At 44.9% G+C, this 20,233-nt stretch overlaps 2 protein-coding genes across 2 annotated transcripts in view; one reads left to right on the top strand and one right to left on the bottom strand.

The window, feature by feature from the left end:
• Positions 1-1,812: 1,812 nt before the first annotated feature.
• Positions 1,813-6,543, bottom strand: TOMM34 (translocase of outer mitochondrial membrane 34). Its single transcript, XM_082773576.1, has 7 exons — positions 6,246-6,543; positions 6,036-6,135; positions 5,356-5,508; positions 4,525-4,685; positions 4,109-4,253; positions 3,363-3,489; positions 1,813-2,845 (listed from the first exon to the last, which is right to left on the bottom strand). The coding sequence occupies exons 1-7, from the start codon at positions 6,529-6,531 to the stop codon at positions 2,747-2,749; spliced, it is 1,071 nt and encodes a 356-aa protein (XP_082629702.1). The 5' UTR covers positions 6,532-6,543; the 3' UTR covers positions 1,813-2,746.
• Positions 6,420-20,233, top strand: part of STK4 (serine/threonine kinase 4) — a 46,130-nt gene continuing 32,316 nt past the window's right edge. Inside the window, exons 1-9 of the mRNA XM_082773575.1 lie at positions 6,420-6,561; positions 8,262-8,342; positions 9,179-9,307; positions 11,252-11,366; positions 11,942-12,106; positions 12,506-12,673; positions 13,237-13,374; positions 13,986-14,114; positions 16,439-16,625. Of these exons, the coding sequence (XP_082629701.1) occupies positions 6,530-6,561; positions 8,262-8,342; positions 9,179-9,307; positions 11,252-11,366; positions 11,942-12,106; positions 12,506-12,673; positions 13,237-13,374; positions 13,986-14,114; positions 16,439-16,625 (1,144 nt within the window). The 5' untranslated portion in view covers positions 6,420-6,529. The remainder of the gene's footprint in view (positions 6,562-8,261; positions 8,343-9,178; positions 9,308-11,251; positions 11,367-11,941; positions 12,107-12,505; positions 12,674-13,236; positions 13,375-13,985; positions 14,115-16,438; positions 16,626-20,233) is intronic.

Genomic DNA, 20,233 nt, shown 5'->3' with positions numbered 1-20,233 from the left:
TTCCTATCCGATGTGTGTGCTGGTGCTGCTCTCCTGGGCTTGCTTCTGTGCTGTATCATACCCTGACTTCAGCTCGTTGCTGATTCATCCCTCCTACCTCTTGTTTTCCTTCCAGCATTTCAATAGCACTTACGTCTTTGCTCTTCCATGGTGTATGTTCTGCTCAGCTGGGATTCTTTCCTGGGGCTTTTCTTCATTCCTGCTCTGATCTCCTTAAGTTTTTGTTTTTGTTACAGAGGATGCCCTCCAGCCTGAACTGTGTACTACTTAAACATCTCACTGATAAGTCTACAAAGGACTAAATCTATTTGATGCACAGGAGGAAAAAAAAAATGTAAATAGCATATCAGTTATGCATATAAATAACTGGGACGGAATTGTACAAGTGAAATTAATTCTGTTGCTTAATTTTAGTCAGAAATGGTTGTTCAGATGTAATGGATCAGTTGAGATGTGCCTGTGCCACCACTGACAGTGCTGGATGCCTTAGCTCAGGCAGGCAGCTGTAAACCTAGAGGGAATTCAAAGTGGGGGGCGCAGGAAGAGGCAGAATATGGAACAGCCTAAGAAAGAACACGAACAAACAATGTTTTTAAAACCTTTAATTGAAAAGGTAAACTTGCCACTTGGATCCCTGAAACAGGGACAATACTGGACGGTTTCAGAGAAGCTCTCTGAGCTCCTCAGGGGCGTCTGAGGCTTTAGCAAGCTGTGGCAGGAACAACAATGCACACACGAGTCCAGGTTGGAATAGTTGCTGCCCCTTTTGAAAAGGGCGGATGGAGGAATGCCTCTCTGACAGGCACTCTCCAGCTGCCCGTGTGGATAGCAGTACCTTGTGGTGCCTGGGAGCATCGTGTGCAGATAGCAGCACCCTTCCTGGAACAGAAGGGGACAGGGGCAAAAGTGCCCCTGGGCTTGAAGCACGGTGTCTTGTTGCTGTGCTTGATCTGTGTCTGTCTGGTGGCATTGCACTTCAGTGGGGAAAGCCTTAGAGATAAGGTGGGAGGGGAAAAAAGCATTCTGTGCTTAGAGAGGGAAGAGATGGTGGGTCCAAGCAGCAGCACTCACTGTAATGAACAGAGCAGGTATCTGCTGGTCCTGATAACAGCAGGCTGTTAAAAGGAGAACTCTTTAGTTCAGAGCAGATAGTTCTTCCTGTGTTCTGAGACCTTCCTCTGCCTATGTGTGCACTGCTGGCCTGTGCTGCCCCACCCCGAAATCCACTGTGCCTAGCTTGCTAATAGCTTGGGGAAATGGTGCTGGCAGGATCAACGAGCTGTGGTGTTCAGAGGAATGGAGCAAACCAAGCAACTCATGCCCCTGGGGGAGGTGGTGTTTCAAACCCTTGTGCGTTCCAGCTGATGGTGTACAGGCTGGGACCTACAAAGAGCTACTTCAAGCTAAGCCTTCGTCTTACTTGAGGGTAACAGCATAAGTGATGCCTGCCTTCTAAATTCAGATCAATGGAACACAGCCTGGAGCACTAATGGCTGGGAGAGATAAGGTGGGGGGGGGAAAAAAGGTACTCAAACCTGGACTTAGAGGCTAGCTTCTATCTCTATTGTAAGCAGCTGATTCAGTTCAATTGTTCACCATCATGACTCTACTGGTAAAAGCACTACACCTGGTACAAGGGGTAAGACTGAGCAATGGCTGGAGGCTGCTGTCTGGCAGCTGGCTTCCAAAGCAAGGCAGTCAGAGGAATTCAAGCACTGCTCTAACAAGTGGGGGCAGAATGGAGTAAAGCAGTAAGAAAGTGTTCCAGTTTTTCAACACCTTCCATCCCATAAAAAAACACACAGCTAGAGTGAAAATAAACAAGGCTTTAATGTGAACAGTTTTAACAGTTCATAGAATAACTCCAACCCTCTTTGTATCTACCATTTTAAGTCAGTGCCATCAATACCGTAAGAAAAAAAATTATAAACATGCATTGAAATAGTAAGCCAGGCCTCAGCTCTGATACTACTGCATACCCTAGTCCCTGTAACACCCTGCAGCAACTGCTCCAGAAGGCACAGACAAGCTAAAGTTTAAAACAAACCAAATAAAAACAACAAAAAAGGCTGTAAAATGCCTGAGCACCTGTAATCTCACAGAAGTAGTGCACTGTGTAACAAGGCAGGTTTAACTTAACTGGTGGTTTTCTTATATGTGCAGAACAATTAAAAATAAAAGAAAGCTGCTGCTGTAAACACCTGCCCAGTCACACTAAGTAGCAGAAATTCAGCTGAGGGCCAGCAGGTATCAAGTAGGAGAGGGAACATGCTCAACCCTGTGCAAGTAACCGTGACTTGGGTCTAAGAGGGGTATGCAGTGCTCAGGCAGCAGTCTGTCAGCAACCCTAGTTAAGTAATAGCAGCACAAACGCAGCAAAACTGTCACCTGAATAAGGACTAACAAAAACACCTCAGTTTGTAGCTCTTCAGCAAGAACAGCCACTTCACATGCAGAATCCCTGAGGCCAGTAGTTACAGGCACCTTGACTTCAGCCAGGGAAGCTGACCTATATGCCTCTTACACAGTGGCATTAAATCTTCTAATGATCTTCGAGCCATATAATCAAGTTTGATACAGACTTTGTATCTTGACATTGATTGTGCTGGCACAGAACCTACTACATCTCAGCAGCAGTTGAAGGTAGATTTCAATACCCATCCTGCATTAAGATTGGTCCCTGCAACAACCTCAGAAGGAAAAAAGCTTCATTCTGCAGAAGAAAAAGCTTTCCTTGTTGGTTATCCTAGGCTCTCTTCAGTTCTTGCAGTAATTTCAGTGCAGCTGTGTTCTTTGGTTCAATTTTCAACAAGCTGTTGATGTCAGCAATACTTGATTTGTAATCCTAGAAAAAGAATTTTTAAGTATTAGTGCACTGAAAATACATTTTCAATGCCTAAGGCCCTGTAGCACTTGGTAGCAGAGGCGAAGACAACAGGGCTAAACCTGGGACTCCCTCTGCATAATTAATTGATTGAACACCAGCTTCAATGTAACTGTTGAAAACACGCTTGAACTAGGGCTGAGAAGACAATTTCACTGTGCACGAGTGGGTTCTGAGTGCAACACCAAGGCAGTAAGTCTGCCACTACTGCCTACAGAATCTCCCCTGGATGTGGAATGATAAAACTGCTTAATGTCTAGCTGCTTCCAGCACCTCAAGAAACAAGACCCAGTGCTGAGAAACTCACGAGATCCAAATAGTAAACACTAAGGTAAAGGACAAAAGGACAATCACCTTCAACTCCACACAGGTCTCCACTGTTTGATGGCAGGCGTCATCCGGCACCAACCAAATGCTCTACAGGGCATTAATAGGTCCCTAATCTTAGCTTACAGCTGGTCAAAAACTCCTGACTTACCTTCAGTTCTTTAAGTGCTTGAGCACGTCTGTAGAATGCCTTGATGTTTTTAGGATCTAATCTCAGAGCTGCTGTGCAGTCCTGTACCGCTTCCTTGTGTTGCTTCAGCGTCAGGTAACAGAGAGCTCTGCCATACAAATAGCTGGTTAGAGAGCTTTGTCTAAAAGCAGCATCTGCTGCTGCAACGCGCAGAGATCTTAGTTAACCCCAGCACAGCACAAAGCTGGAGTCCCCAAACAATCTCTGTCCTGACATGTTACTTTTTCAGCTCAACACTTGTTTCAGTTAGAAGGACAAAAAGTAGTTTTTCAGTCTGCAAAAAAAAAGGATTTTTACAGCAATAAATAGAGCAGCCTGCACTTCAAGGGTGGAGGTTTGTAGCTGTACCAGTCTAGAACATGCCCTGCTTGTCTTGGAAGTACTCTGAGTAGAGCAGCGTGCGCTTTGTGATTCACGGGGCAGCAGACACTACTCAGAATAACGCAGTCCTGGCAGACAAGCATTAAAGGGAGAACCCCCCTAGCAGTCCCAAGCTGAGTGTCTCCGGGCCTTTTGCAGCATCTGATCAAAGAACATTATACAATCTACTTGGAAGACTGCACTAGGGGGAACGTGTGTGGGTGTTTTGTTGGTGTGTTTTTTATCCAGTTGTCTGGGAGCAAACCTCAGGCAGCTTTGTCAGATGAAGTACCATGGTGGCTTTTAAAAAGGGCCCAAAAGTACTTGGGCAAAGAGCTGAGGAGTACCTGTTGGTGTAAGCTGCACATTCCTGATTGAGCTTTAAACTCTCGGTGTACTTCTCAATTGCCTTTTTATGGTTTCCTTTCTTTACGAGTTCATTTCCTTCTTCCTTCAGAGTTCGAGCTCTTTCTACACCAGCAGCAATCTGGTCTGGAAATGGTGTGAAAGAATACAGAATGCTGTAAAACTGATAAGATCAGAGCAGCCTCTCAGAAAGCAAATAGCTCCTCTATACACAGAGGGGAGGCAGAGCGATCAAAGTATCCAGCATCAACCAAGCAGGCTGTGGCAGAACCAGCGACCAGGCCCAGGTTTCTGCAGATCTCAGGCTGCAGACACACCAAGCAGGGATGGCAGCCGCCTCACTTGCCATCACCCTGCTGAGCTGAAGGGCTGTGCACGGCCAGGGATGTGCTCTCACCTGGGTGTCCCTGCGACGTGCTCCCAGGGGGCGCATCTGTGGCGGGGGCTGCTGCAGAAGGAGCGTTCCATCTCTTCTGGGAAGAAATGGGAACTGTGGGAATTGGTGGGAGCTTCTCGCGCCAGTTCACACCATCCTTCTCCTGCAGGGCTTTAGTCATTCTGGAAGAGATGGCCGGCAGTCGCTCTATCTGTTGGCTGGATGGGCCCCTTGCTAGGCAGCAGGGTCACTTTATAACCTGGCTCATACCGAGGACAGCATCTCTCCACTAACCCTGTGACCTGCATCTAGACTAAACTCCTTCTACAGACAGGGAATTAATGAAAGGAACATCTTCTTGGTAGTAGGGCCAAAAATACCATAGGATGAGGGCTGGGGCTGTCGGTGCTCAGCTGGGCAAGTGATGCATGGGTTATTCCTCAGCCTGGCAAGTAACGAAGTGAATCAGAATTTTCTCCAGGAAGAGAAAACGCCTACGGCAGCCTGTAACCCCTGTCAGCATAGGGAGGCTTATAGGACAGGATGCTGGAACTTGTAAGATTATTATTCCTTTAAAACAGGGACTAGACTAAGCAGAAAATTCCAGGGAAAACATTCCCAGCCCTCAACAATGTACCGGCAGCTTGGAAAAGGAGCTAAGGGCGTTAGCACACAGGAAGCATGACCAAGCCTGCCCTTTGCACAAAGCGCCGGGGCCTCGCTTGTTCCATTAAAGTGCTCAGGACGCGGCTTGCTCCTGGCATCGCTGCAGACACGGAGCAGGGCTGCCAGCAGCCGCTGACCGAGCCGCTCTGCTCCCGAGCCTTCCCTCCAGGGCGCGTTCGGCATTACCTGTTGACACCATCGTGCGCCGCCTGTATGGAGCAGTCGATCTGCAGCACGGTCTTGTAGTCGACGTAGGCCAGCTGGTAGCTCTCCAGAGCCTCGTAGGCTGCCGCCCGCCTCAGGAGGGGTTTGATGCTGAACGGGACCAGCTTCAGCGCGCTGTGAGGGGCGAGACGGTGCCACAGCCTGTGAAACCCCGGCACAAGTCCCCGGGTACCTTCCTACAAGGCATTCAATGGGCCTGGTCTGGGAAATACCGGGCAGCGGGATCAGTCTTTATGTGCACTTCAAGCGATTCGGTGCCGTGGGAAGAGATCCTGCGGCAGAGAGCTTTTTTGGGCTCATTTCCTAAATGAACGGACTGACTGGCGCAAGGCAAAAGAAGGGAATTCCCAAGAAGGCAGCTGTGGGGGCTACCCCTGAAAACTTCACCCCATCGATTAAAGGCGAGCGGTGCTTTTTCTGCCCCGGGGTGGTGCAGGGCAGTTGGTGTAAAGCCACCAACACTGACCAGAGGGGGCTGATTCCAGCGGGCGCTGCTCTGCTGCTGCAGCACCCGGGGGGGGGTCCAGCGCCCCGGGCGAAAACCCCTTGGGGTGAACCCCCCTGAGCGAAGCCCCCCTGGGTGAAACCCTCCTCGGGTGAAGCCCCCCGGGGTGCGGCCCCCCCGGTCCCTCGTGGCTCACCCGCAGCAGTCGGCGACGCAGAGGCGGCAGGCGCCCTCCTTCAGGTGGCAGGCGGCGCGGTTGGCGAGCAGCACGCTCCTCTCCTCGGCGGCGGCCTCCCCTGCGGGGCACAGCGGAGGGGCTCGGGCTCAGGCTCCGTCCCCGCACCCCCCCGGTCCCCTCCCGGTCCCCTCCCCTCCCCGCTCGCCCCCGGCCCCGTCCCCTCCTCACCGGCGTCCTCCAGCAGCTCCAGCGCCCGGCCGTAGAGCTGCGCGGCCGGCCCGTACTGCCCGCGGCGGAACTCCTCGTTGCCGGCGCGGCGCAGGGCGCTGGCGCTGCCCCCCGCCGCCATCCCGGGGGCGAGACCGGGGCCGTGCAGCGGGAGCAGCGCTCGGGGAGACGGCGCCGGGGCCGGGCTCAGCCCCGGAGCCTTCCGGCGGCGGAGCGGAAGGGGCGGCGGGGCTGCCATGGAGGCGGGAGGGAGGCGGTGAGGGAGCGGCCGGCCCCGCGGCGCCATGGACGGGGTGCAGCTGCGGAACCCGCGCCGGTAAGGACCGGGGGGGGGACGGGGCTCCGGCGGGAGGCTCCTCGGCCCCGCCGGGCGCGGAGGGACGGGGGCAGCGAGGGGAGCCCCGGGGGAGCCGCGCCTCGGGTGCCCGGCGCTGCCCGGCGGGGTGGGCTCGCTGCCGGGGTCCGGCAGGAGCGGGGCGGGTCGCGGTCAGGGCGGCGATGGGGTTTGGGGTCAGGCGTCAGACCCTTTCCCTTCGCTCCCCTCGGGATCGTTTCGGCCTCGTTTTAACCCCCGCGGTGGGAACCCGGCTCTCGCCCCGCCGCTCTCCGGGCGCCCTGTGCGCGGTGCCCGGGGTGGGCGCTCGCCTCTCGCCCCTTCCCGCAGCCGGTCCCCGCCGCTCCCCGCGGGCAGTTTCCCCGCTGAGCCCTTATCGGGGCCGGGCGGCTGCTGCTGGCGGCATTTCGCCACTTCCTGACCCTGCCCCTGCCTCTGCTTCCTCCCCTCAGCAGCCATGCTCGGGGCTGCGCTCGGAAACGGAGCGAGCGGGGCCCATCGGCAGCTTTTCGCTCCGCTGGTTAAAAACTCGGGGGAAAAAAACCACGCGTTCAGCGTCAAAAGCCATCCGTGCCTGAAGCAGGGGTCTTTAAGAGCAGCAGTGAGAGCTTTTTTGCAGCCCCGCGTGTTTCATCTTAAGCGCTGGTTGCTGCACCCACAAGGTCCTGGGGGTCAGGGCAGGGCAGGCTCTGGGGGCTTCCCTGGGTGTCTCTGGCAGGAGTCAGTTTTTCTGGTAGTCTGTGCAAAAACCTTGCTCGTGGGCTGCTGGGTGCTGTTTGTTTGACAGTAAAAGAGTGTTTTCAGGACTTTTCGTATATTTGTAGTGTGTATGCATGTTACTTTGATAATCTTCTAGAAGTACAAACATCGTGTTTAGCTGCTTTAGGAAGTTTCCTGGCGAGCAGCTCTCCGGTGTGGTAGAAGTGAGCTGGAACAGGCACGGTCGATTTTCTGGTTGCTTTCTGCAGGGAATCTCCCTGGAGGTTGTGCTGGGGTGGGGGCTGGTAGGCGAAGGATCCCTGCACCTTGCACTAAAATCACCTCGATACCTACAAGGTATCTCAGCAGACCCTCAGCAGTGCATTTGAGAGGAACAGACCGAGCAGCATTAAGATCCTCATAGTCAGATAAGTTTCCTTCCCCTCCCCAGTTTTTTTTTTCCTTTCCCCTAATAGCATTTTCCTACTGGCACAAAGCCAGTATCTGAACTAATGTCCTTAAGAATGGGCAAGTCAGATCGGTATTGCCTGCATCCTCCCAACAGATGTATTCCATACATACTATAAGACCACAAAGAATACGGTGTTCCCTTTTGCATAGCCTTAGTACTTACCTTCCATGCAAGATTTTGAACATTAGCAGGTATGTTCAATAGCTACAAGAGACTGCAGTGCCAAGTTGGGATTGACCACCAGCATGTAGATCCTCAGATGCAGTCCACAAAGAGGCACTGTGGATCTGTGTGCCTGAATAACCTCTGGTCTCTGTGACTCCCAGTCCTCTTTTGCTATTAGATAACGATAATATTTGGTCTTCTGATCGCATGACATAAACTTATTTGATAATAAACTTTATGCTAGCCTTCCAGATGCTTAATTGTCATTATTTATTCTTTTGTTTCAGCAGAGCCCCTATTTGCAATAAAATTAAATGTAGTCATTTCTCTATTCTTACGTATACAGGCAGCTGAAGAAGTTAGATGAAGACAGTTTAACCAAACAACCTGAAGAAGTATTTGATGTGTTGGAGAAGCTTGGAGAAGGGTATGTGCTCTATTACAGTGGGCCCGAAGTACATTTCTCAAAGGGCAGATGTGTGTAATGGATTTGGTCTTTGATTTTTCACTTTGTCATGATCCTGTTGCTGCAAAAGTATGCGTTAGTGTAACGAGTGCATTTGGTTAGTAACAGAATAAATATTTTGTTTGCCAGGAGTAAGATGTCTTAATTAAACCAAGCAGTAGCTTATGATTCACTAGAAGGCAGTCAAAATGTTGTGGAAAAATGGCAAATTGGAGTGCTTTGTGGGAACTCAGGAGGTCTTGCAGTTCATCCCTGGTACCTCTTGTGGAAGATCTGTGTGGTGGGTAGGAAATTCTGTTTCATTGTGCCAGTTGCTCAGGCAGAGCAGTTTGAGAACACTCAGTAAGCGATGTGTTTGCCACCTTAAGCAGTTCATTTGAAAAACTGAGTAGGAATTTTGCCTGGCTGCTGTAAGCAAAGAAGCTGGAAATAAGACAAATTATATCTGACAAGAGCTAGCAGAGCTCTCTGACCAGAGCTGTTGTTCTTAGCGTTGCTTAGCTGGTACCGTATGCTGGAGAAAGAGATGCTGCTTTGGCTGGATTTGTGTCAAAGGCCCTTCCAAATCTATGGGTACATAACGATGATTGTCTCCTTTCTGACCATCTCAGCACCCTGTTACATGTATAGTGTTCACAAGCTTAAGGACAGACTGTTTAAGTTAATGTAAAAATATTTGTTGCAGGAGGTATTACTGTTCTTTCCCCCAAAGTACACACTTGTGAAAAGCGTAACATTTGCATTTTTAAAACAGTCTTTTATTCATTGTTTTCATTGTTTGCTATTGTGTTTCATAGTTCCTATGGCAGCGTGTTCAAAGCTATTCATAAAGAAACGGGTCAAGTTGTTGCAATTAAACAAGTTCCTGTGGAATCTGACCTGCAAGAGATTATAAAGGAAATATCCATAATGCAGCAATGTGACAGGTAAATGTATTCTGTGAAACCTATCATCAGTATGCAAAGAAAAGTATTGCCTGTGATCTGGCATTTAATCACATAAAAGCGATGATGTTGCCTTAAATGTTTTTTAAAAGGCTGGACTTGTACGGTCAAGTTACCTCGTATCAACTGAGTCATGTTAACCCACCATTTGGGTAGTGTTAATTCAAGCAAAGGTAAGACAACGAAAATTAAGCTTGCAGTGCGAGAGCCTTAAGCTAACTAAGTGAAATAACCTTGCGCTTGCTGCCAGCAACGAGCGGGGTGTGTGAGCAGTTACTGCAGCTGTCCCGACGTGCTGTAACTCGTTGAGCAGTGGTAACTTGATTGTGGGTTAGAGCAGCGGTTCCCATGTCCGAGGGGTAATGAGTTACACATAGGTTTTGGTGTGGACATAGAAATGGTTAGGAGAAGAGTTTGGTTTTGCTGTTTTTTTTATGTTCTTTTTTTTTTTTTTTTTTTTTTTTTTTTTAAGAGGCATGTGGATGAGAGCCACTAATGCATGACTGCTCTTGCATGTGCATCATCTACATTGTCCTTCACAGGGCCACTTTCTGCCCGTGTGGGTTATAGTGCGTTACAAGCTGTCTGCTCACGTTAGCATGCTCAGAATAACTTATGGGCTGATGTTTGACTCTCTGGGTTGTTTCTGCATGTTTCTTGTGGGAAAAGATGTTTTATGAGCTTAGCCAGATAAGACCAGGAGGTGCAGAAGACCCCCTGTCAAAGTGTATCCTAGGCTGGAAGTATAAAATATACAAATTTCTTCTGATACTGCGAGTCTAGCCTTATGAAATGCTATTCTGATAGACTTCAGGCAGAGAAAACCATTTAAAATAACTCATTAGCAACATAAAGCTATGGTCCCAGTCACTCTATTGCATTTCACTCTCACTATCTTTAAACGAAGATGACTGGTGGCAGCTAACGAAATGAAACTTTTAAAGAATTTGTTCTTGAAAAGTCTTACTGTGTAACCTGGAAAGCATTAATAGCTGTCTCCTTAAAAAGAAATTAAATATTAACAGTGTAAGTCCTAAAATGAGATTTTACAGTTATGAACAGCAGAGGGAGCGAATCAAAGGAACATCAGATTTTCTGTGCAAACATTAAGGGGCACTGATTTTTTGATGTTGCTGGTCTTGCATTTCTTCAATAGGAAATATTTGGCAGGGAATAGAGTAAGTGCACTTTTATTCTTTAACTTTCATCCCCCAAAATCAGAAAGGTTCTTTCTGTTAGTTTTTAGCTTTGCCTTTCCCAAAGGGCAGATGGTCATTCTAACGAAGTACACTATAGTCAGGTTGTTTGCTTTTTGGGCATTCTGACAAATGACTGTATGAGGGTGTTTAAGTTGTACAGGATTCCTACAATACATCACGTTCCTGAACTAAATTGTAGAGACAAGAAAGTGTATCTGGTAACGGGGGAATATTCCTCTTAAGAAACCCCATAGCTATTTTCTAGCAAACTTTTGACCTTATTTAATGTTTCCATTTGATTGCAAATGCTCTGCAGCAACTTTACTAGGGACTGCTGTGGTCCATTTCTCATTCCCTTGGTGCCCTGCCTTCTTGCCCACCGTGGTACTGACCTTGTATTAATCTGGTTCTGGGAGCTAAACAAGACTGAATGCTAGCCCTTCCGTATTTCTGTAGGACTCATTTTTCAGACATTTTAACTCCCTGAATCGACTTTTTGGCAGGTTGGTTGAGCACCACAGCAGTGAAGAGGCCTGGCAGGACTGCAGTAGCCCTGTGAAAGTTCAGACTGGTTTGGAACGCTTTTGGTCAGGGTTTCAGTGGCACTTTGACTCTGAATTTTTAAAGCCTGCTTAGGGAGTCAGCAGTGTGTTTTGCTTTTGATTTTTCAGTTGTGCTGGTCAGTATTTGACCCTTTGGTTTCTTCTCCCTTTTTCACATTTCATAGCCCTCATGTGGTGAAGTATTACGGCAGCTACTTTAAGAACACAGACCTGTGGATAGTCATGGAATACTGCGGTGCTGGATCCGTGTCCGATATTATTCGATTACGAAATAAAACTGTACGTACTTTCTCCTTTGAATGTTACAAACGGGAAGGATGGGTGTCTGGCATCTTGAGGAGGCTAAGTAGTGTGTGCACTGCCTTCTGGGCATAACTCTCATGAGGTGTTGTTCAGTGCCTGACATAGCCAGGGGCTGCCACCTGAGATGCAGGCCCTTTGTTCCCCTGAAAACGAGGAAGCTGGTTATATTGATCAAGTTTTGGTTATTTGGATAAAGTAAACCCTTATCAGAGTTTTTGTTAAGATGTTACCTTGGCTTTCCTGAAAACCCAGACTGATTCTGAGTAGCACACTCTACTTTGCCTTACTTATGGCTATCGCAGGGTAAGAATTACAAGTTGTGAGGGGGTTGTGGTAGGTGTGTACATGTATGCTGGTTGTAAACTAACTCAACTACTTAGTGCTGAAGATCGCTAACTGAAAACACATGGACTTTTCCATTAGTCAGTATGGCAACCATTAATGAAGGCAATTAAATGCCAATTAGTAAATCTCTGGGAAATACTGACTGAAACACGATTGTGTTCTATCTCAGCAACTGATAGGTTGATAGTAACTCTTCTTTCCTTTAGCTCACAGAGGAGGAAATTGCCACAATAGTGCAGTCAACACTGAAAGGACTAGAGTACCTGCATTTTATGAGGAAAATACACCGGGACATCAAAGCTGGAAATATATTGCTAAATACAGAGGGACATGCTAAACTTGCAGATTTTGGAGTGGCAGGACAGCTTACAGTAAGTAAAACTAAGATGACCGTGTACACTTTCTCTTTTTAAACTGCATATAAGTATTATGTGCTTGTGGAGACTTTAAGGCGTTCTAAACTGCTTTCTAGAACTTTGCATCAACATAATAGGACACTAGAACAGAAGCAGATTAGAGCAGAGGTTCCTCTGGAAGCTGCTGTACCTAAGTAATGGTTTGTGATAACATTTGCTGTTTGCTTCAGTTCATGTCTAACTTCTGTAAGCATGCTTCAATTTCCCTTTGCAGTCCTCCATATCCCGGTCTTGCTTAATCTAGTAATATATGTGCGTGCAAGTGACAGATAATTAGCATGATAATTCATTAGCGAATGCTTGTGGCTGATACAATTGCCTTTGTCTGGATCTTTATCTTACTCTTCTTCTCAGGATACCATGGCAAAACGGAACACAGTTATAGGAACCCCATTTTGGATGGCTCCAGAAGTGATTCAAGAAATTGGGTATAATTGTGTTGCAGACATCTGGTCTCTGGGAATCACTGCAATAGAAATGGCTGAAGGCAAACCACCATATGCAGACATTCATCCTATGAGGGTGAGGACCGTGGCCTTTTAATATGTATTGCTCTGTGGAAATGATTTGCTATTATAGCTGGCTGAATAAAACGTCAACATGCCATCTTGCTTTTAATTTACAGAAAATGATTTATTTTCTGTCAGCTGTTTGTACTGTAGATTAAATGAAAAACAGTTATTTGGGAGGGAGAACCTGCATGGAAAGGAAAATCATGATCCTGTTCTGTCAAAACATAGCTGCATCTTCCTATGTTGGGTGTGAAGAAACAGATTTTCAACTATATATTCTCCAGTTATTTTTTTTTGCATGCAAGCACAATTTTTTTGAAGACTTAAAAATGGCAGATTGATGCCTCTTGAGGCATATAATGGCTCAGACAGAAGTGTAAGCACCTAGCGAGAAAAGTTTGATTTGTTGCTCTGTGTCCCCTTTGAGCAAATTTATGTATAATATTGGTATAAACTCTGCAGAAGCAGCGAACTCGAAGTGTCAGTCATTCTTTAGCACCTGTGTATATTTGTGTGCATTTATGCTAGGAGGTTTTAAACTTTGGAATATTTGGAATATTCTTCCATTTACAGGCAATTTTCATGATTCCTACCAATCCGCCTCCAACGTTCCGGAAACCAGAGATCTGGTCAGACAATTTCACGGACTTTGTGAAGCAGTGTCTTGTCAAGAGCCCCGAGCAGCGTGCCACTGCAACACAGCTTCTGCAGGTCTGTCTGCCTTTCCTTGCAAGAACATAAAGCACTAGAGAGGGCTGCTAGTGTAGGCAGTGCTGTGCCTGTTGAGATGCTGGTCTCATTTCTTGGGTGATCCTGTGCACTACAGATTTCACTAATAGCTGATTAACTTTACAGCCAACTTCAACTTTTCAGTTCTTCCCCAAGAACCAGTCTGATTTCAGCTTACTGTCTTTCTGGAGGTGTTTTTTTTTTTTTTTTTTGTTGCCTTCAAATTCTTATCAGTGCTGCCAAGTGACTGTCTCTTAAAACACTAAAAAGGAGAGGCACAAATGAACATAATTGCTCAGAATGGTACAGGTATGGCATTCTATGAAACTGGCTGTATACAGCTAAGCTGTTAAGGAGTAAGTAGTGTTTGTGGGAGGGGAATGAGCCCAAGATTTCACAGCATTAAGTGCCTTTAGAGTGGGATCTTGTTTGGGTGGAAGGCTCCCTCTTGTGTTACAGGAATATTTGATTTTTTAATTTAATTTTAGTAAGGTATTAAGTTGAATGTTAATTTTGATTGGAAGCGGGCCGTTGTAGCAGTGTTTACTGTTGGTTCAGGTGCAGTGCTTACTAACTTTTAATGCGTTTTGTAGCACCCATTTGTTAAAAGTGCCAAAGGAGTGTCAATTCTGCGAGATTTGATCAATGAAGCAATGGATATCAAGCTAAAACGTCAAGAGGCACAACAGCGTGAACTAGATCAAGAAGATGAAGAAAATTCAGTGAGTATTTAGTAGCAACAGTACATGAAGTTCAAACTTTCAGTCCTTGCACAATGCTTAGCTGCTTTTTTTTTTTTTTAAATTTTGTTCAATTGCCCATGGATTTGACTTAGTTCTTTAGTTTTCTACTTTAAAACTACTTAACCTAATGCTTGAACCCTGCTCAATCTTTGCATTCGTGTGGGACAGTCAGCATGGTCCACCTAATATTTACCTTACTTAATTAGCTCAAAGTGTAGCTGAAGACTTGCAATTGAATGTGATTACGTAGTAGCATATGCAAGGCTTTAATACAGGTTCCTAATTGGATAATATTCTTTATGAAGTAATGAGAATTTTTCATTGTAGATTGAGGTCTTAGACTGCTCTCCTAGTATAAAATGATACCTGTGATGCACTATGCTCTGAGTACGTTACGTTGTTTTACTGTTGTTGTGCTTTAGAACCCCCCTTATAGAAACTTTCTACTACACAAGAACAACCGACAGAAATACGAGGTGAGGGCATGACAAGTGTTGAGGGAATTGCTGTGACTTTACATTCTGGGTGCTTTGTTTCAATGGTTACAGCATGTGAATATGGAAAGCATGTTGAAAGCTTTTTTCTTTCCTTGTTTTTTTTTTTTTTGTTTTTTTTTGAGGCTCTGCTTGCTTCAATCTGGGTAAATGAAATGGGCAACAGAAGGCATTGTATGCCACAGTCCATTTCAGAGGTTGGCCATGAATAGCATGTTGCACAGAAAAACACAGACCTAATACGTTGTTCATCTGGTTTTCCAGTTTAGGACTGCATATTTATTCAGTGTGGAAGTAATTTTATTGGTCACCTTGCCATGATGTTGGCTATAAGAGTGTTGTCCTGACTCTCTCCCCTTCGTTTCTGACTGGTCTGGGGTCTCGTTGCTGAGAGATGGTGTCTCTGTAGTGGAGCTGAGTGGTCTCTGTCGGGGTGCGTGTGTTTTCCTGAAGCTTCTGTATTCTGTGTCTGCTAGCAGGAGAGCGTTCTCAAGTGCTTCCCAAGTGCTATGGAAATTTCTGCTGTTGTTCTGTTAAATGATGTGTAGCAAAGGAATTTAATGCTTCCTCTCACCCACTCATCTCCACATAAAATATACTTTTCCTCCATTAAGATCTTGTGTAGTTTTTTTCCTCCTCTTGCTATTCGTTTTGAGATTGGGAAGTTAATTATATAGGCATGCTCGACAGAGCAAAGAAAAGGCGTACAACACCAGGATGTGGAAGGGTGTGCTTCTTTCTGATAATGACATTGAGATGGAATATTACGGCTTCTGGGGCTAGACCAGTGTATTTCTTCTAACACTAATTAAGACCAGTAAGGCCATGGTCACATATAAATTAAAGAACCATGTACTTTGTACCTACAACAAAATAATAATAATATATTTTTTAAAATATTTAGCTCCAAGGTGAGCCTAGAAAGATTTTATGAGATTTAATAAATAGCCCTGCTATAAACCTAGAAGGTGATTTCTATTGCTGTTGTGGGATACCAGGCGCACATTTCCAGGAAACTAAATAGATTGTAGTAAATCTGACCTCAGTCTTCATGAAATTCTAGCCATAATTGATACTGAGGGACATAGCCTAGCGAAACTACTTCCTCTGGCCAATGTAGGTATCTTCCAAGAAGCTGTCCTACCACAATTTATTTCAGAAGTTTGTGTTTTCTTAAAGATTCTGCCTCCTGAGCTTTGACAGCATTAGTTCAAATTTCTGCAATATCAATTATCTGTTAACAAATAGAAGAATAAGAAAGAATTTTTATCTGAAAAAAAAAAAGACTGGACTTTGATAATTTATTTAATTTAAAGATTTGCAAATTTGTTTCAGTTTTCTTCAGTGCTTCTGAATGTTACAGGAATAAAACTACCCAAATGTTGAAGACAGTTCTGAAGTATAGGGTAGTCACTCTCCATTGGCGAGTCATGTGCAGTACAGACACAGAACTGTTGCAGTCTAATAACTCATAATTTGGTGAACTGTATCACTTGACATGGGGGTTTTAGGTCAACCGATGCAACTGGCAGCATGAATAGAAACGTAAATGACTGAATGAGTATTGTAATTTACTTAGAGACAGGTCAGCAGGTCAGGAATGAGATACCAGTTGTATTGAGACGTTTCTGCTGATTGTTTACGTGCTCTCTTATTTATCTATGTTAATGAACCAAAATGTCACTGGTTTCCATGTATATTTGTCGAAATCTCTGAATTAGTAAGATTTGCCAGTATCTGTGAATACAGCCACTCTTCACAGGACTTGACCATCATCAATAAAAATGTATTTATGACATCTTTGTACAGGAAGAAGATGAAACTGATTCAGGTACTATGGTGAGGGCGAGTGGAGATGAAACCAATACCATAAGAGCTGTCAGCACACTGGGTGATGGAGCCAATACGATGATAGAACATGATGGCACCTTGGAGTCCCAGCTGGGCACAATGGTCGTAAACACAGACGACGAAGAAGAGGAGGGCACCATGAAAAGTAAGAACACATCTTTAACTTCTACAGAATTACTGGGAAATCAATGCAACACATAAAGGGCTTCACTTATGAAATGACAGATACCTTACACGTTCCAAACACAGCAAGGCATGCAGTGGGAAGAGCCAGCATCTGTAGACTTTTTTTAGTGTTGCTAAGGACAGGTTCAGTAAGGACAACCAAATAAACTGTGTGGCTCTTCTGAGACACTCAAGTTGAAATCCGTTCCATCCTAAAATAGAAAATCTTACTAAAACTACAAGCCCTATTGTAGAAAGTAATATTTAATGTGATGTGACTTTGATTGCTGATAGTCTGCACAAGACCTAAGAGCATGACTTGGAAAAAGGTTGAAAATCTTTCTTGGATTAATGAGACGATGATAAGAATCTCCTTGGAAAAGCATAACTAGAACAAAAAAAATCTTGTCTTAATTATGAATTCTCATAGAAATGTGTTCCTGCAGAATTGGTAATCTCAACAGTATCAGGGCAGAGGTAGTCATAGATGACTGAGCTGGCCAGGACGGATGTTTTTTCAAGGACTGAGGAAAGTGCTGAGTGAGGTCTTGGTAGCAGTAAAATATGATTGCAAATAGGCAAGGCTTGTTCTTTTGGCTCTTGTGCTATTTCCAAAGGCTTCTTTGGCTATCTGATGTTTAAGCTTTAGCTACTGTGGAAGAGGAAAAAATTCTCAGCAAGAGTGTGGGAAAAATCCTTTTATCAGGAAATCTTGTATTGAAACCTTCTTCCATGTGGGGGCCCTCTAGAGCTTGTGGAAGGATCCTGCTTTCCACTAGCAGACAGAAATTTCAGTGGAACCTGTTTAAAGAATTTTGCAAACCTTGGCAAACACCGGTTCAGCCCTGTAGAAATGTCTTAGAAATGGAGGTGTCAGCCCATGTAGCAGCTTGTGGCAACAGAGACCATGGAGTAATGTCATCAGGTTTTGTGGAATAACTCTATCAGAAAGCAGGTAGATACTTAAAATAACTGTATGGGTCACCCGAAGAGAGTGGGGTGTGTTACCAGCCTTCAATCAAACGAAATTGCTGTTTCTTTACACATAGAAACAGTTTGTGCTGTTCCACGTCATGATTCATAACGACAGAGGTATTCTCGTCAGTGGTGCCCCTGTACTGGCTGTCAAAGCTGTGTAAGTGAAGCACCTCTTGGATTTATCTCCCTCTGTTTAATGGGTGTTTGTCTTCTTCCTGTCTTTGTGAGATTGCAGTGCTTGTAGCTCAAAAGCTCTGCTTCTCTCTTCAAACTAGGGTACAGCGTTTTGAGGAGACACCTCTGATAATCTCTTTTACAAGGACATGCTCTCATTTTGAGCAGAATCAGTTACGAAGACATTGCAGTTATGTAGTGTAGCAATGATGACGCTTACGTAGCGTAGCATCTAGCCTCAGGAGGGAGCTCCAGAACAAGCTCTAAGAAATACAGAGCTGTGACTAGAAAGTTGAGTTTTTCTTTTAACCCCCTTAGACTTCAGCCTTCTTTAAAACACTGTAATTCAACAACTCCTGCGTGCCAGTGTTCAAAGCCAGGCATGCAGTGGTGGTGCTTGAGCAGCTCTGCCTTCTGGAGGAGGCTTTTTGGGATCCCAGGAGCAAGTGATGCCCGACACTGGTACCACGTCCCTGGTGAGAGGATCTGCACAGCAGTGTCTAAGGAAACCCAGCTGCGCTCAGATGTGCTTTTATAACTTGTAACTCGATCACAAAAAATCAGGCGTTGATGAAGGTGATTGTACCAAATTAAAACGTAACTTTTTCGTAACACCTTCTCCTTCTTCTGCAGCAGCATAATGCTAAAATTATTGTTTCCACACAGAGAAGTTCTGTGATTGTTTCTTGAACAGTGTCTTTTAGCAGCTTGCAAATGCCCTTCGTGTGAATTGCCTTTAGCTCCATCTGTCAGACATTCCCATGTTCATACTTGCTTAACAAGCAGTTAAATTGATTTAACTGCAAAGCTCATCTGCCTGCTGCAGAGCTCTCTGGAGCAAGTTTTTGTAATCCTCAACATAAAAGTTATGGTGGTGTTTGGAAGCCGCTGAGTTTGAAGAAGCTTCATTGTTTCATATTTTTAAAGAAGTCTGTGTTTCACTTGGCAGCTTGTGTTATGACTCACAGTAAAACCTGTTTTAAGTCAATAAAGAAGTACAGATTTGTCTTGCGTGGTATTAGTAGGAGAACTTAGCTTTCCGAGGTGGCTAGGGCCGTTTAATGGCAAGCTTCTGAGCTGGTGATCTAGCTCTTCCACCTAATTTAAGTAAACAAATAAATCCATGTGTTCAACAGTTTGCTTTCACATTATTTTTGTAACGTAAAAAATATTTATGAGGCATTGAAATGTGTTGCTTTAGATAGGCTTGTGTTAGAAATCTCAAACAAACAAGTTTTCATAGCCCTGAAAGTGATTCTTGCTTAAATCAGCTCATGACTTTTCAGGCCCAGAGGAAACCCTAGTATTTTACATTGTAGGGGAAAGTTTTGTTAGTTTTGTAGTCAGAGCTGTAATTCTGTTTGCTTAAATTCTTCCATTTGCTTGGCTTTTCTCTGGACACTCAATATAAATATTCAGGCAGCATTAAAAATGTCACTATGACACTGTGCTATGCATTTTGAAAGCACTCCGGTGATTGCATGAAACTGCAGATAGTAAATTGTGCTGTGACACGTTTTACTTGCAGATTGATAGCTAGCAGATCACTTACAGATTGCAGTTCAGCTCTTCCATGAAAACTTTGGAAGTAGCTGAAGGACTGTAGATGAACAAACACTTGTGGTAACAGACATTTCCATTGCGGTCGGGAGCTGGAGTGACTTTTGAGCTGTGAATATGTCTCCAATCATATCTTTTAATTATTCTATGTGAGAATATATAGTGTTTATAGTGCTAGAAAATACTGCTGCATACATATATGTATTTTATTCTTCCTTGCTCTTTCTGCTTTATTTGCTGTAGGTCTTTAGACAGTGGAAACTTGGCCTGAGTTTGTCTTTTCAATTTAAAGAATGGAACATAATTTTATAATAAAGCAGATAAACACATTGCCTTCCTTGGACTGTAATGTGATCAGATCCAAGTGAAATAGGATCTAGTTTGTCTCGTACTTGAATCTGCCCTATTTTCTATGTTAAAGTTTCTCTTCCTTTTCAAAGCCTGAAATAACACTGGAGAATGTAGAACTGTCAGCAGTGATGGGAGCTGGGCTGTCTGTTTTCTGGGTTGAGATGAATGAGGGATTAGGAGAGGGTGGAAGTATTGTGGGTGTGGGGTTTTTATTAATGTGGCACATGTTCTGTCGAGCATCTGGTGCAGAGAGAGACCAGAAGCTCTGGTGGCACTGTCGCCTTGATAACGCAGTGTGCAGGTGAAAATTCTTAATTGACTTTTCTATTTTGAACATTCACAAACTAAGTTCAATTCTTAGAATAAGGTTACAGGTTGTCTCAGTTTTGTTACGCTTTTACCATCTTCATGCTGGTAAGCTTGGTTGTTGGGTCTTTTTTTAAAGATATTTTTCTTTTCAAGAGGAGATTGGATTTCAATGAAAGTCAAATGAGCTGAGATGCAGACTTGGCCATTTCCTATTAG

Source organism: Aythya marila (genome assembly GCF_965140915.1).
Source record: "Aythya marila genome assembly, chromosome: 16".
Classification (NCBI taxonomy): Eukaryota; Metazoa; Chordata; class Aves; order Anseriformes; family Anatidae; genus Aythya; species Aythya marila.
Note: the sequence above shows the minus strand (reverse complement) of the source record. Positions and strands in the feature narration are given on the sequence as shown.

Excerpts from the sequence above, each read along its gene's own strand:
- TOMM34 (XM_082773576.1), bottom strand. The coding sequence starts at position 6,531 with ATGGCGCCGCGGGGCCGGCCGCTCCCTCACCGCCTCCCTCCCGCCTCC. Across the intron at positions 4,254-4,524 it reads CACGTCGCAGGGACACCCAG|ACCAGATTGCTGCTGGTGTA; the intron begins GTGAGAGCACAT and ends CACCATTTCCAG. Across the intron at positions 2,846-3,362 it reads AAGCACTTAAAGAACTGAAG|GATTACAAATCAAGTATTGC; the intron begins GTAAGTCAGGAG and ends TTCTTTTTCTAG.